The sequence below is a fragment of the Punica granatum genome, chromosome 1, assembly GCF_007655135.1.
Source record: "Punica granatum isolate Tunisia-2019 chromosome 1, ASM765513v2, whole genome shotgun sequence".
Lineage (NCBI taxonomy): Eukaryota > Viridiplantae > Streptophyta > Magnoliopsida > Myrtales > Lythraceae > Punica > Punica granatum.
Genome location: NC_045127.1, coordinates 50,140,965 through 50,157,784, shown reverse-complemented (window position 1 = coordinate 50,157,784; position 16,820 = coordinate 50,140,965). Strand labels below are relative to the sequence as shown.

The window sequence follows — 16,820 nt, the reverse complement described above, 5'->3', positions numbered from 1 at the left end:
GAAAAAACTCCCTCCGCGGGGGCTCCATCGCTGTCCCAATACCCCCCTCGAGGCAATGCAAGTCACGGTCAAGCTGGAGGGGACGGACTGACCTCGTCATTGGAATATCTAAGCAGTGGAATTTATATTTAAGCTAACTTTTCTCCATTAGTTATGATACACAAGTTATTTTTTGATTATAAAGAATGCTCATAGATTTAATACGATGAATATGCTACTTAAGTTTTTCCATACGTACGGTACCATATCCTAAATTTGAAGAGATAAATAACAAAATATTGACGAGGACTTCATGGGCTTCACAATTTTTGGGCCTCTTTCAGGCCCAAAGGCACAAACTATATGCATATGCAGGCCCGTCGGACCGCTTGACATTGATGGGGTGTAGGACGTGTTGGACAAGGAAACTGCGATTCCGCTCCATATCGCTTCCGGACAATATTGTAATTTATTTAATTTTTCCAATTTGGTTGGAAAGAAGGTGTAATACAATAGCGCTCCCTCTTCTTGTCCGGTAATAAAGAGGTTCCACAATCCATAAAAATCATTATGGAACAATATAATTGTTGCGTGTTAAGAATTACAGTCAATTCCACATCGAAAAATGGAAAGGAAGTCGTTGTGTTTATAATTGGGTATCATGAAATTAATTAGTTAAAACTTCCGATTGGAGATAGCCAATTCTTGATAGGTTAAGCGGAAATCTTGCAATAATTTTGGTTATAATTGGAAGGTTTGTGTGACTATGAACATTGTCATTATGATGATAACCATCCAACAATCTGATTCTCGGGTTATATTTTGAACAAAGTATAAATCTCGACGTCGGAATAGAAGCATATCGGGCGGAAGATAATACATTATCCTTTTTCGATAGAAGATAATACATTAGTCTGATTGAAAAGAAAAAAAAAGAAGAGAGGAAGTATAATTTCCAATTTTGGCAAGGAAAAACAAAGAGGTACGACTTAAGCTATGCGGGAAGGGATTCTATTAATTGGAACCCATTCATTGATTCTCTAAATCATCCTAATAAAATTACTCGTTTCTACCTACCGAAAAAAAAAATACTCGTTTCTGATCTGGACCTACTCGATAGAAATTTGTGTATATTTTTACTGAGAATTTCCAAATTGATCAGCTAATGAAAACATCATTTAATCATATCATTAAATAAAGCCCGAGTTCGTGGAGCCACGAAATTAACTGATTTATCGATCTAAATTTTTAATATGCAATGTTCTTGACTGTAACATTCATTTTGTTCATTTGTTTGAAACTTAAATATGTAGAATAACTATCAAGCCAGAAGATGGGGGAAAAAATGTAGTGTGTGTGTGTCACATCTCCAGGTTTGTGGACCATTTAATCAGCACAAATCCGAAAAATAATAAAATAATGAGTAAACTGTCATTTCGGTCCCAATGTTTGACTCGGCTATTAACTACATCCTTGAATTTTCGGAGCCATCAATATCATCCTTAGAGATTGAATTTCCCCATCAATCTAGTCCCTCTGTCCAAAAGGCTTACAACATCCAAAAAATGATGTTAAATTAAAAACAGCAAGTGAAAAAAAATAAAACTAAAAGATTTGTTTTCTGGGTAAGGGGAAGATGAGCTCAGCGGTGAGGCATGGAGGGCCCTGGTGCTTCATGTCTGATCAGAGATGGGGTTCGAGTTGATAGGCTCATGCTTCAAGGGTATGGTCTGGAATGGTATTGGGTGATCATTGTTCACCGATGGCGGAGTGCTTACTGGGGCGGGGCAGTCGGATAGTGGTCTACATCTATGGCGCGCCGACGCTGGTGTTGAAATCTAAGGTGGTTGCCCCATCATCGTCGTGATCGTTCATCTTCTCGGCCTGCTGCCGGTGAAAAACTTGCAGAGGTTCAAAGTTAGAGTCGAATAAAAGGGAGCTCTTCAATAATATCAGAGATCCTTGAGCCCAAAAATTTACATATTCCTTTCACTGGCCTTCGAGAAATGAGGACTAATGAAAATCGTAAGACTAAGAGAAGAGAGAGAGTGAAGGAGAGAGAATAGAAAAGATTAAACTTCAGATGAGGGAAGAGAAAGAGGCAATATACACACATATTGATGGTGGGGCTGGGGTTATGTGTATATTGGATGTGGGGGAAACAACGAGAGGGGAAAGGACGAAGGAGGTGAGGGTTGGCGGGAGTGGGGCGGAGGAAGGTGGCTTGCCGGGATTTGCCACCGCCAAACCTGTTACCCAGATCCGTTGTTATTATTTTTGTTTTTCTTTTTTAATTTAATTAAACTTTATTTTTTGGACGCCGTTGAGTCTTTTTAAATGGTGGTTGGATTGAGGGACTAAATTGATGGGGAAATTCAATCTTAAAGGACGAAACTGATGGCTCCAAAACTTCAAGGATGAAGTGGATGGCGGAGTCAAACATTGGGGACCGAAATGAAAGTTTTCTATAAAATAATTAAAACAAATGGATGAAAGATACAGCCTTAACTGCAAGTTCCCTTGGAAGTAATGTAAAATCAATTTCAGCATTAAAGGAAGCGTATCGAAAAGGTAAAATATATCTACAAAATCATATAAAACTTTTTTTTTTGATTATAAAGGGACATACTATCCTAATACAATAAAATATAAATCTTAATAGTTAATAGAGGGGCACGAGTTGTCTCATGTACTAAATATCGAACATGCAATCTCTTGATTATCAAGCGAGGTGTATGCACCACTACGTTATATCCTCTTTGATGTGATATGGAATATTTAACTAGCATAATTTTAGATAATTGGAAAAAAAAAGAGGTCAATATATATATATATATATATATATATAGGCAATGATGAGTGCCCTTGCGGCAAAAGCAAAGGGCACTTGATCCTCATGGCAAACAAAAGGGTGCAAGTTAAAGTGTAGAGGGAGAGAAAAGAAGTTATATATGAGAATGGTAGGTAGTTTTGTTTTTATTATATTTGTTATGATTACTTCGATCAAAATGGATTTTAATAATCGAGGTAGCTGAAGTATGAACAATATCGAAAATTAGAAGTGCGACCAAAAGGGGTCTTTTGAATTTCGAAGTAGTGAAGATTAAAGCTGCCAAGCTCCATTTTCGTTAAAAAGGTGATATTTCTATATATTACTCATCATCAATTATCGTTTAGAACAAATCAATGACTAATTTGAGGTTAAATTTGTAAATTAATTACATCATCTTCATCTCATTTGATCCTCCCTCTCAACCATCTCTAAGACTATATCGATTTTCTTCAAAATTGGCTAACGCTTACACCATCCATTAGTCACTGTCTCTTTTAAATTTTTGTTAAATTATTTTAAAAGCGGCCGATTGGTTGTATATTATGTGTATCACGTTTTTCTCTGGGAAGCCCCGTGTTTTTAATTAGTTATAAGAACGATTAGTTGGAGATCAATATATTCATTTGTAAAATAACGACCAGCTACGTACCTATCCATTTTGATTTCTTCTCACATCTACTGCTCCTTTTAAACCAATATTTATCACCTTGTGTATCACGAACTATCGGTGTTATCTAGGGAAAAAATAAAATCGAATATGATTGGTAGCCGAAATGGAAGAAATCCACACTATGCAATTAGACACTTCATGATGCGAAATCATTCCATCCAATTAGATTTCATTATCTTTCGTGGAAAGATGAAGCGTAAAATGTACCACAACCTGTAGCACGGTTAAGACTTCTAGTCAATGTAAAGCCTTGGAGACTTGTCCTTACTGTAATTTGGACAGTGTGTCGTTTTTATTAGTTCATATGTCTAGTTTAAGAAAATGAGCAAAAAGCATCGTAATTATGTTACGCCTTGTAGCCTTTTTATCTACAAACTAATTGTAAATCATGAAATTAGACAAGATTAAGCAATACGAAGCTAAGCCTTGGCCTATAGGCACAGGGACGAAAGCCAAGGAAGACCTCTGATTTAATCGTAAGAAAGAAACTAGGCTAAGGCTACGAAGTAATTTAGCCATCTACATAGGGAAGTCGGTACAGAGTCGCATCAACTGTGAATATAGACAAAGGTTATAAAAATCGGAGTATTAAAGCTACGGACCGAGACTACAGTAAGGAACAAGAAGCTCGACTGAGCAAAGAAGGCAAGGAACTCATTGGTCGGAAGTCCAAGAATTCATGAGATTTTTTTTTTTAGAATATTGCTATATACTCCTCATAATTAAAATAAAAAATAATCCTAATTCAAAATTTCACTTATAATGGCATTGAGATTCAAGGATTATATCTTCAATAGATGTGTGAATAGAATTTTGAATTAAGAAAATATTTAGGCACTCCACTTAGAAGGATCTAGCATTTTTGAAAAAAAAATATATTATTATTCTTTTTTATTTGTAGTTGTTATTAGAAGAGAGAGAGTATAAAGAAAGGGTACGCTCTCCTAGAAGATTTGCTCAGATAATCTTTTCAAATATAAGTGTATGTAAAATTTAATTAACATACCTAATTCGGATACTTAATATATATACTTTTAAGATTTAGTATAATAATATAAAAATTTTAATAACTAATAAAGAAATATTGATAATTTTATTATGAGAATCGAACTTACAACCTTTTAATTGACGAGCAAAGATATATGCCATCGCACTGCATTCTTTTTTTACTTCAACATATATACTTTGCTAACTGGCAAAAGGAAATGAACCTGAAAATGAAAGGACATACAATCACGGTTTTTTCTTGGACATATATAAAATATTCAGAGCCCAAGACATGCGTCTTTTTTTATAGGGAAATAAAAAAAGCTACTTCAACGGTGCAGTGCACATTTTTAGAATTTTAACATCATATAATATCAATATAACCCTTAAATCACCGTCATTTGCTACGGATCGTGTACATTATTTTTTTTTAAGTATTTAAAATCTTTACTTTTATATTTTTTACCCACAAACCTTAATTAGTATTACAAATTAGTCCTTACACGTGGACCAATGAAGAAGTGCCATGTTACAAACCAATTTATTTAATATAACAGTAAACCGTCAATTTGCTCCACCAAGTTTCAGGCGGCCATCAATTTGGTCCATAAATTTCAAAAGCCAACAAATTAGTCCATAGATTTCAATTCCGTTATACAAGTTAGTCCAATCGTCAAATCTCCGTGACGGCCATCCAACGTGTTGCTCATGTGGACCGACATTGTCATTAAAAATATTAGAATATTCAAAAGGGGACTGTTTTGAATCAAAATATTTGAAAATATTATAGAAATATCTTATTAAAAAAAAAAAAGGGAAATGGAGGGGCTGGAGGTAGGTGGTGCTGGTGAGATGGGCGTGGAAACTCAAATGGGCGAATGTGGGTAAAGATTGTTTTCTTCTTCGACGAAAACTGATCTCGTTTCCGAGCTTCAAATCGTTCAAGTTTGAGCTCCCTCGTCACTTGCATTCCTTGGATTTTTGATGATGGGGCTGAGAAGGAGAAATGGGTCCAAGAAGAGCTCCCCCAATTCTCCTTTGTCCCCTTCGACGAAGACGATGTTGACTCCGAGCTTCAATTCGTTCAAGCTGTGGCTCCCTTTCCGCTTGCATCCCCTTTGTACGTATGTTCTGAACAATCAATGAACCCTCCTCCTCCATCTTCTTCTGGGTGTTCCTTGTACATGTCTTTGCCGTCTAAGTCGATAAAAGAGAGGGATTTTGCAGAAGAGAAACCCAGCAATCGGCGATAAAAATCATGTTAAACCCGGCAAACTCGATGGAAACACAAGTAGGTTAAAAGCGCATTTTACATAATTGAAGGGTGAGATCGCGATTTTTTTTGGGATGTTTTAAAATTTTAAAACTTGAAAAATAAAAAACCGTCAAGATTAAATTGATGGAGATCTAAAGATTCAAAAACCTTCCGCACTTTATGGAACTTTTAAAAGTCCATACTGTAGAATTTGGAAAAAAGAAATATATATATATATATATATGCTCACTATATCGCTTACTTGTGGTGCGAGAGGAATGATCGGAGTCTCATATATCGGTTCCGGCAACACAAACGATCAAATATTACATCATGTCCAAAACAATTAATTAACTTAAAAGAAAAGCCCAAAAAAAAAAGAATGCCCCAGCAAGCTTAGATGTCAGGCAGTTAAAAATAGAAACGAAAAGGAAAAAAAAAAAAAGAACAAGAAAAAAGGGCTCGATGTTCCTAACAATAAAATAGACAGAATAAATATGACACAGATTAAAATCTCCACGCTGCTAATTGTATACACAGGAATTGAAATTAAAGCAAAATTTTATTAATTATGAGCGGTGTCGTGGGATAATAATTGATCATCAATTGTTGGACGACTGGTGACGATAACGATGATTCTTGGTTGTATGTCTCTTCTCCGCAAAAGCTCGGCCGTGTCTCATTATCCAAAACCGCTCTATCTCTTCTGCTTTACGCCCTGGAATCCGACCAGCTATCAAATCCCACCTACAAAATTAAATATATACAAACATCATATATATATATATATATATAACTATTTGTGCGTGTATATATCTATATATTATCCCTAACTAACATTGTTATAGATTAAACATGTACATACTCAAGAATTGCTGGTATCTTCAAACACAACACAACATATAGTACGACAGTTCGTGTTCATGGCCCATCACTTAGGGCCTTTAGTATGTAAAACAAGTACGTACCATGAGTATGATCTCTCAGCGATTATTCCCTAAATGTACTAATAATGTACACGCATCACATATGCATGTTACCGCGTACGACAACAGCCCCTGAAAAGATAGTGTCGGACCAATCACCCTCATATAACCTAAGCTTTTGTCCATAAGCAGGCGATATGCTTATGAATTATGTAAGTCGAAAGAATGTATGTGAGAACATAGTCGTTTTAGTGAGGGTTCCATTAAGGCTACGTTTGGATAGCAGGATTAGAATAGACTGGAAATAGAATAGATAAGGAATAAAATAGAAATTCTGATGAAATTTTTTTTTTTGGTTGGAGGGAATAGCAAAATTGAGAATTATATTCTGATATTTGATTGAGTTGAATAAGGAATAGAAAGAATATGAATAGAATAAAAAGACAGAAATGTCCTTAATGCTAAATATAATAGGTTTTATAAGATAAATAGATAAGTTTAATGACAATTTTTATAATTAATAAAAAAACATTTTAAAAAATGTAAAAGTAAATAATTTTATAAAATTAATATTTTAATTAAATTACTAAAAATTGTGTTTATTAATAAAATTAATTATTTTAATAACTTAATAAGCATAATTAAACGATGGCACATTTTGAAATTAATGAACAATGCTGAGGGCATTTTAGTATTTTTAGCATCAATTCCGGATGTTCCTTAGCTAATTCGGACCTTTACATGAAGCTTCCTCAATCCGGGTGAAAGCCGGATTATGGGTCCATCCGGAATAGGTATTCCGCATGACCTGCGAATCAAACGTCGGATTGTGTATTCCGTGCGAAATACGTAATCCTTTCCTGATCAAATCCGGCGAACCAAACATGCCCAGAGAAGTCCTATGCAACCACTTAGTCAAAAAAAGCATTTCAAAAGGATTGATGATTACATAAGTACAAATTTTACTAGGAACCCTAACTGAAGAGGAGGTCCCACATGTGTGGATATAAAGCTATGTGTTCTGGCAAAAGAAAAAAGAAAAAAGAAAATAAAGAGGTATGTGCTGTAGCGTCTTCATCATGCATTGGTGCAATGCAAACCCAATCAACAAGGAACAACAAACTGAAGCCAAATTCATTCAGTCTTCAGAAGGGCACGTTTAGTTTTATCATCAATTTACTCATTATTTCCAAGTTAAATTCATCCCAAGTTTTATTTTTTATTTACTTTTTTTTAATTAAAGCCTGCCCACTTTCTTCTTTATCTGCCATGAAACGCATTATGCTGCTCAGTCGCTCGCAATAGCGTGCCCTGTCTTGCAATTATTCCATTCGGCTTTTCTCTCTCTCTCTCTCCCCAACCCAATTAACATTCTCGAGCCATATTCCACCGATACTACCAATTCCAAATGGTAAAACGTTAAGAACATAACGCAAAACATCTCTTGGTTGCCGGGGCACGCTGACTCTCGTCCGAGTGAAGATTAATTTTTCTTATTAGGCCGAAGACATCATCTTGGTCTCACCGGAGAAAAAGAAAACACGTAATATCTTTTATAGAGAGAGCATCTTTCTCAGCAATGGATCACTCGATTATCATAACTGCCAATGAGAATAGTACTATAGCAATGAAAAGGACATTGATTGACTCAATCTCGATTTATGCCACTCTTACTAGATACGCTTAAATTTTTCTCCAGAACGCCATTGTCTGATAGAATTATTCGAGATTTTATCCTCTAGTAAATTTGTTTTCACCTTCATATGTGGATAATTGTTCTTTGAGAGAACAACATTTATATGAGAGGGCTCGTTGCATTAAATACCTCTTGCTCTGTATGCACCCCTGCAACCTTCACCAAACGGTACCATTTTCGTAATACATCCCTATCGATGAGAATCACATCTCAAGTCCCCTGCAAATCTACAGTCGTCTTTGCAAAATGTTTGGAATAAAGCCGAAAATGGTAAAAGGATAATTAATACCTATTTATTTTCTTCTCTCCACTTACTGTTTATTTTTTCAAAATATTATGTAGTTATATTAATTTACATTTAATTTTTTTCATAAAGACTTTTGATACGAAATATCTGCATATTACTGTCTATTCGTGTTGCATAAACCATTACCAACTAGGCAGGTCGAAGCGTGTTATTTTTTCATAGTTATTGTCGGGCCTTCGATCTCTCATTCTAGTGCACACTTCTCTCCCCCACATTAATAAAATGAAAAATAAATGAAATGGATATGTAATGCTAAATAATAGTTGTAGACGAGATTAGTCGCAGATGAAAATTCAACAATCATAGAGCAGGAAGGAACAACGATAATATAACCGAGGGAATTATGTCTTACCTGTCTCCGACAAGTCGGTACATCCTATATATGAGATCCTCCTCCTGTTCTGTCATGTGTATGAAATCCCATTCGATGCTACTAACTTCTGCATCTCGAAATAGAGCAAACAAATCAATCTAAGTACTACGCCCATGCTGCACATATATGCTTATATTATATATATATATATATATATATACATACACGTGTATATACATATATCTAGATAAACTTAAGAAGAAAGTATGAACAGCACTAATTCATCCTCTCCAGAAAACCAAATAGAGTAACTAACTAAGGATCATCAGTTTGTCGATGAGAACTGGCTTAGTCTCGAACCTTCAGAGTCAATACTTCTTAGCGCTGTCTTTGGTTGCTTCCGAGGCCGACGACGCTCGTCCATTATTTCTTTATCATTACAGAGAAGATGAACGCAACTCATCCACAGAGATGGGGAGAGATATATAGAGAGAAGAGAGGAACTGAAGTTGCTAGCTGGGGGAGTTGTTCCTGTTGATGACTTAGCATATAGCATTAGATAGATAGATAGATAGAGAGAGAGAGAGAGAGAGAGAGAGAGAGAGCATGGAGAGGGATAGGAATTATATATGCAGGGAAGATGGAGTCGACGTCGTCCACGACAAGAAGATATGTCAGATAAGCCAACAAGGTTTTCTATGCAAACTAATTATAATATGTAACAGCAGAAATCCAATTTACAATTTTGGACTGGTGACGAAGCAACTAGTTAAATTGTACCACGGTTAAGAATTAAAAATAAATGAATAATTTTTAATGCTCGATCTCCCAAAATTGTAAGAGTAATGTATCTCACAATTTTCTCCACCGAAAAAAAAAAGTTACATATAAGCCCTAAATGAAATGGTGATAATTGTATAGATGGATGTATTGATAAATGTGATGTCCGACAGTTGCCGTATAAAGTAGAAATAACATGTTTTCCTAATTTATTATCTTTTTTTATTATAATTAAGAGAGATTTATCGGTCAAATATAAAATAAGAAAAATAAAATATAAAGGAATAAGAAATTTTTAGAAATGGATTCACGAACTCTTGATTCGAATTCGACATTTTATACTGTACTAAATCCTTTTCCGAATCTAATTAATTATTTTATAGGATAGCAAAGGGGTATATACTGAAGTAACTCATTAAGCTGATTATGCTGAGATGGACATCTCGATAGATAAATTTTAAAAAGAAAAAAGAAAATGATACGTAATAAATAGAAAATATTGGGGGAGGGAATTAATTTCAAAAAAATTAATGAGTGCATGGAATGACGGGTGTGAACGACCAGACGTCGAGCCTCTCTCTCTGTCCCTCTCATTGACATGCATCAGTTTTGACTTGTAGTTATGTCATCCCCTTGCTTTGACTATTATCATCCGCTCTTTCCCTATCTTGGATTCACCACGTAAATTTCACTACGAAAAAGAAAATAATAATAATAATAAAAAGAAAATATCTGGTTGAGATTATATATATATATATATATGTATATGTATATGTGCAGAACTCCTCTAGAGCTATATGCTGATCTATCATGATATAGCTGTATGCTCCGGGACTGTGTGTGCGTTCCAGTCTTCCCATCTTGGCTGTTTTTTAGGTTGATATTTAGTATTATTGTTACCGACCGATTATCACATCGACGGAACGTTTGTGGGGACGGGCGATGTATCTCTTAATTTAGTGAGATACGGGCGGGTTGTCATATATATTAGATTTTGAAATGTGGTTCGATCACTGTGGGTTCTCATGTGGTCCGAAAATCACTTTGGAAGTTTCCTAATTCCCTCGTCCTTTTGGCTTTGGATTTGGATATATGCATGTGGTCTGGATCTCGATCCGGACCTACAACGCACATATTCTGTGATGGAATTCCTACCAAGCACGGTTACGGCGTACACCGAGTCCTATCCATTTTCTAGTTACAAAAAGGGCACCTCAAATTACTGGACCAGTGGTTTACATGATCAGTTTTCTCTAGGATTAGTTGTAGCATGAACAATTCAAAGAATAATAAGCATGCGTCAACCCAAAAACAATCTTCTAAAGATTTGGCATGTCTCTTGAGGGCTTGGATGAGGAAATGGCAACAAATCACTCCCAAACAGAACTATTTTCGAATTTCTGAAATAGGTTGACATATAGTCCTGAATATTCATGCTTATGAAAAGAACCGGTATGTACTTCCTGGTTTCCGAAAACCAAGACGTACAATCCATTTATGTTTATGTTTATCCTTAGCTACGTACATACGAACATGCATTTCAGGTGGACATAGTCTTACAGTCACTGTCAGGGCAGCATAACGAATTAGTAACTAGCTAGAGTAATACTTATGGTCCCAATTGGTCCCAAAGTTACTCTGCGTTGTGTGAGCATGTCAAAACGAGCTTGCCCTCCTCCCAAAAGGTGCAAAAGACGACGAAGCTGACAAAAGTATATGAGAAATTGCATGTATTTATTCCATTGTCATTTATATCTATGACAAATTCCCAACAAACAAACGTGAAGGGTTGCCCTCCGATGTGCTAGATCATCTCCGAGTTACACAACTTTATTGATAATATATAAGTTGCAATGATCTAGCGTACTCTTTTTCGTCGAGAAGAAATTGTGATCAGCTTATTGGCTGTTTGCATTACGCAAGTGATTATATGTTAGTTAACAAAAATACTTACTTTCGGAATGACTTGCACCTAGTACTTCCAAACATAGGACAAGAAAGGATTATGTGACAAAAAGGCTACATCGATCCAGCAGTTTGGCTGTCGGAAAACAAATATAAAGCACACCCACATTAGTCACAGTTTACCACCTTGGCGTGGCAGCCCAGTGATAATTTTATGTTGAGTGTAGTTAGGATACGGAGGCTCCTTAAAAGGTAGGTTTTACGGAGACTCCAAAAAAAAAAAGGTTTCTTATTATTTAGTAAGATAACTTGTTATTTAACAAGATTGTTGTTGTATTCAAAATAATAAATTTATCACAAAATAACAAGTTTCTTATTATTAGCAAGGAATATTTTCAAAATAATAAATTTCTTGTTAAATAATCAGTTTTTTGCTATTTAATAAGTTATTATTTCGACATCGACAATTACTTGACAATCTGTGACGTGGCACGCTCCGATTGGCCTATGTAAACACTCCCCATTAAGGATATATATGTGATATCTTCACATAATCCAGTCCAACATGATCGTAGTAAGCATATTGTGATTGACTATCATTTCATCCAAGAGCGACTGGCACGTGGAGAACTTCTTGTACGATATGTCCCCACTCATCACAACTTGCAGACTCGCTCACTAAAAATGTATCACTTTCATTATTTCAGTCCCATCATAGCAATTTGTCAGTAGCTAAGCCCATAACAGATTGAGGGGGTATTAGAGATATATATATATATATGTGTGTAATATCTTCACATTACTCAACATATTTGTTAAAAAATTAAAGTACTTCTACTGTCCGGACTGAGAGTCCGGACGACGTCTCATTTTTCTTGGTCATGACCGCAGTGAAATAGAAAGAAATGAAGGATGATACTTTGCCATCGATCAGTCTCAGAACCATTCATCTGACAACATATATATAAACCTAGAGACCGATAAATAACGGGAAACGACGCCCGCAAAATAAACCACGTGAAAGGAGAAATCGGAACAGCCTAAACATAGAAAAACTATCCAATATACAATAGATTGTCGAAACACCTGTTGCCTGGACATCATTGGTATAGTATAAGTTCTTACTCAAGTCTGCGTAGCTCGTGATCATAATATAAGGCGAGAGTTATTATACGTGTAGTACTAAATTTAGCCAGAGGGCTGGTCCAACCTGCGAGAATCTTGTAAACTTGGTTATTTGATTCATTCGCGCATTGTTGGCAGGTCGCCCTGTGCGATGTAGCTATATATATCAGCCGGACCGTGAAGCGGCCAAGGCCCAACTCCATTACCTGGGCCAGGGCCACTTCAAATGGGCCCTGCTCATTCTACGAAATCATTGTGTACATAGAAAAGAGGAGATCCCCTGCTAACCCGAGCGAGCATTCAACTATCTGTCTCACATTCAATCGGGAGGGGACGCCTAATGGATTGAAGACCATATCAACAGGCCTTCCATCTTGCAAATGGGGCATATCTTGTCTAGGTAAATTTTTTGAAATGATACCTTTATTTCCATGTCTTCCCACTACTTTACCACCTACTTTGATTTCGACAATATCAGAATCTGATGAATCGGTCCGGTTCGTGTGACAAGGGGGCTAATTCAAAACCCTTGGGTAAAATAAGAACAGACCCAACCCATCCCCTAAGAAAAAGTGGGGGTGCGGGGTAGAAGCATTCAGTATATTATCATGGTTAATTATACCGAATTATTTTATCCCATTAAATGCCGTTACCCACTAAATACACCCGTCTGTTTGATGCGAGCTAATATTTTGGGAAATGTATGGGATCACTTTCGACAGTGGATTTGGATTTGCGAGAAAATATTGGATGAGACTAACAAGCCAAGGTGATAAGACAATATGTCTTTTACGACTGCCACGGTACGATAAGTTTTAAAGTTGTCATCGGATATGTTGGGTTTCAGTAGCCTAAAAGAGACTGCATGCTTTAAGATCGGGATCGCAACAACACCAAACTGAATGCTCAGATATCTTCGCTAATCGAATAGCACAAAAAGATATACATGTGGACTATCGCCGCTTCTCGTTCAGACCAAGTTACCAAGCAAATGAACATATCTAAAAGCATGTTTTATAAGAAGCTTCCTATTTTCGGATCGATCATATGGCTCATGGTGAAGCGAAAGAGAACCATCAAAAACAAGCATCCGCATTATAATTTCTAAGTAGCAACAACAGAAAATGGAGGGACCAGGCAGACACTGCGGCGTAATAAGCTCTAGAAAAGTCTAAATTTTCGAAGCCACTAGAGATGGCCTAAGGGGCAACAGAGATGATCGAATCGAATCTGCTCCATCACCATTCGATAGCTTTTCCCTCCTCTTTTGGAAGGCTTTCAAAATATTCATAGTTTGGCTTATGAGATCGTTATCACACGGCTGAGATGGAAATGCACAGTCGAAGTAAGGGGCATGCTTTGTAATGATACGAACGAAAGAGACTCGAACGATCATTACCAATTCAGGAAACCAATTCTGCAATAATAGGCATGGAAAGATAACTTCAGGATAAAAAGGCAGAGCCACGCCTTTTCCTCACAGAACAGAATAGGTTCCCGGTTCTGTTCAGCCATTATTCAAAAGCATGTGAAAGGGACGTAGAACGACTCACGTAATTGTTAATTTCTTACAATTAAGCGTTCGTGTTCTCAATTATCTGTTCGTGTTTTGCAGGATTGAGAAGCGAAGAGAGATCATATCATCAAAGGAGAGCACTTGCAGGGATAGTGGACTAAATAAGTCCCCTCGTCCTATAATAATATAGCGAACTATGTAACAGTCACTTCTCATGTATGGGGTGTCTCCTATCCCATGTAAGAATAATGCTCTCAATAAAATTCTAAAGGAACATTAAACGTGGTCGTCGACTCTCTCTTTCACGTCCCGGGAAATGATTAGCCACTTGCCAATGTATTGATGTTATCTCTGATAATAAATGAAACACTCTTATTAGAACCTTGAAATATTCTAAGATCAGCACGCATATCAGGTAGACCCGCGACATGTTAATGGAACACATTCGACATGACCTGACCTGATACTGACCCATTGAAATCTTCTCCCTGAGAGTTAACTTCCTTTTGCATTGGACCTGCTTGTCTAATTTATTTATTTTTTGGATTATAAGAAATACTCTTGATCAAGTACAAGAACAAGAAAAATAAAATAATAAGATAATTAAAAAGTTCCACCAGATGCGAATTGAATCTGAAACTTGTGACATTCAAGTCAACAAATAGTGTGGCTGTACTAACTACTAAACTCTCTTCTTCATCGGATTAATTATAATAATTTGTAGGATACCAAAGGAGGTAGTGGAGCCACTATAATATTGTGATTATTGCTGAGACTGAGATGGACAAGGACATTTCGGGAGGAGTAAATATTGGAAGAGTATTACTCATTCACTTGAATATGTAACACTCAATTAAGATGTTTAAAAGTGAAAAGTTGGTCTCATAATGAGTCCATAAATTCCTACTTATAAGTATTTTGATTGATTCTTACTCAATGAATAATTAATCATCTTGAGAGAGTAAATGTTGAAAAAGCTCCTAGCTTGGTGGAAAGGATGTTGTACTCAACTTGGAGTAGCTTTGTCACTTCTCGAGTATGATAGGACTGTAGGCCTAAAAAACCGAACGTACTTTGGCACAAACTTTTTTTTTTTTAAAGAGACGTTCATGGTCTAATATATATATATATATATATATATAAAGTTGAGTACAAGCTAATAAATAGGATGTAAAATTGTAAACTAAATAATATGTTCTGGTTAATTTATGAAATGTTTATATATATATATATATATATATATATAGTACACATAAAGTTGAGCACAAGCTAATCAACAATTGTTAGTTCAAGCGGTTCGGTGCTTATTTTCCTTAAGAATATTTTGAGTTCGAATTTTATAAATAGAGAAAACCCTTGACTGGGAGAACTTTACAGTCTTTACCCTTAGTGGGTCGACCCAGCTCGAACTAGAGTAATCGGAGCATGTTGGGCTTTCGGTTCCAAGGTACACGCCAAAAGAAAAAAGTTAAATGCAAGCTAATATATAGGGGTTGAATCACTAACTAAGTAATATGTTACGATCAAATTATGAAATGTTTAAAATTAAATTAACATAAATAGTTTTACAATTAATTCATATACATCTATTTTCAATATGTACTTCTACACAATAACTAGAATTATAAGATCTACTAAATTAGTAGAAGTATATTTTACATAGATAACATTCAGTGCGATAAATAAATGCTTTTAAACAAAACATTACTTTGGCAAAAAAAAAAGTACCAAATTCATATAAATATAATTTATATATTTCAATATATAGACAATTTGTTATAAATATAAAAATTTTATAGGATAAGTAGAAGTATATATATCTACCCAATTAATTAGTATATGTATATGTTACATAGATAATAATTTTCAATACGATAAATAAATTCCTTCAATATGATAAATAAATTCTTTCAATATGATAAATAATTTTCAAACTATTTAAAATAATACTTGTATTACATGCAAATCGGAGAGAAATTTAGAGGAAATTTGGAGTGAAGTTTTTTATCAACCTACAATTTATCTAGGTCAACCTACACTGTAGAAACTTATTCTATTAGCTTTTAATTCATTGACCGATTTGAAAATATTCGTAAAATTCATAATTACTGTTAAGATATATAATCTTAAAATCAATAATATTAGTTAGAATTATTTTGCATATGCATTAAAATTAAAACTTTAGTAATTTAAAGAAAACTCCCTTCTATTGAAGCTGTTGTTCTAGACAACTTACATCTATTATATTTGACGAGAAAGGAAAGACATATTTTAAGGGGGAGGAAACCCCCCTCTATTGAAGCTGTTGTTTGACATATCATCTAACGTGCGAGGGGAAAAGACCATGATTCTAAGTCGAGTTCTTGTTGTTTTGCTTCCTATTTGAAATTACCAGAGCTTGTATGAGTCTTTTCCTTTTGGACCTAGTCGACTAGGTTTACATTAATGACTGAACTAATATACAGTTTCATGCAAACGGTGGAATGATAGAAAGTCACTTATATACATATATATATATATATATATAT

At 35.4% G+C, this 16,820-nt stretch overlaps 1 protein-coding gene across 3 annotated transcripts; it reads right to left on the bottom strand.

Moving 5' to 3' along the window:
• Nucleotides 1-5,986: 5,986 nt before the first annotated feature.
• On the bottom strand, nt 5,987-9,617 carry LOC116193901 (MYB-like transcription factor ETC3). 3 transcript variants are annotated; one of them, XM_031522650.1, is made up of 3 exons: nt 9,327-9,599; nt 9,006-9,090; nt 5,987-6,471 (listed from the first exon to the last, which is right to left on the bottom strand). In XM_031522650.1, exons 1-3 carry the CDS (start codon nt 9,520-9,522, stop codon nt 6,327-6,329), a joined length of 426 nt encoding a protein of 141 aa, XP_031378510.1. In that variant the 5' UTR covers nt 9,523-9,599; the 3' UTR covers nt 5,987-6,326. The 3 variants fall into 3 exon arrangements, with proteins under 3 accessions (XP_031378510.1, XP_031378506.1, XP_031378518.1); XM_031522646.1 differs by having other exon boundaries at nt 9,006-9,093; nt 9,327-9,590; XM_031522658.1 differs by lacking the exon at nt 5,987-6,471 and adding an exon at nt 7,249-7,458 and having other exon boundaries at nt 9,006-9,093; nt 9,327-9,617.
• Nucleotides 9,618-16,820: the final 7,203 nt, after the last annotated feature.

Bases quoted from the DNA above. Each gene is read 5' to 3' on its own strand.
- LOC116193901 (XM_031522646.1), bottom strand. From the start codon at position 9,522: ATGCTATATGCTAAGTCATCAACAGGAACAACTCCCCCAGCTAGCAAC. The intron at 9,094-9,326 runs GTTCGAGACTAA...TTCGAGATGCAG, and splicing joins AAGAAGTATTGACTCTGAAG to AAGTTAGTAGCATCGAATGG. The intron at 6,472-9,005 runs GTAAGACATAAT...TTAATTTTGTAG, and splicing joins TACCGACTTGTCGGAGACAG to GTGGGATTTGATAGCTGGTC.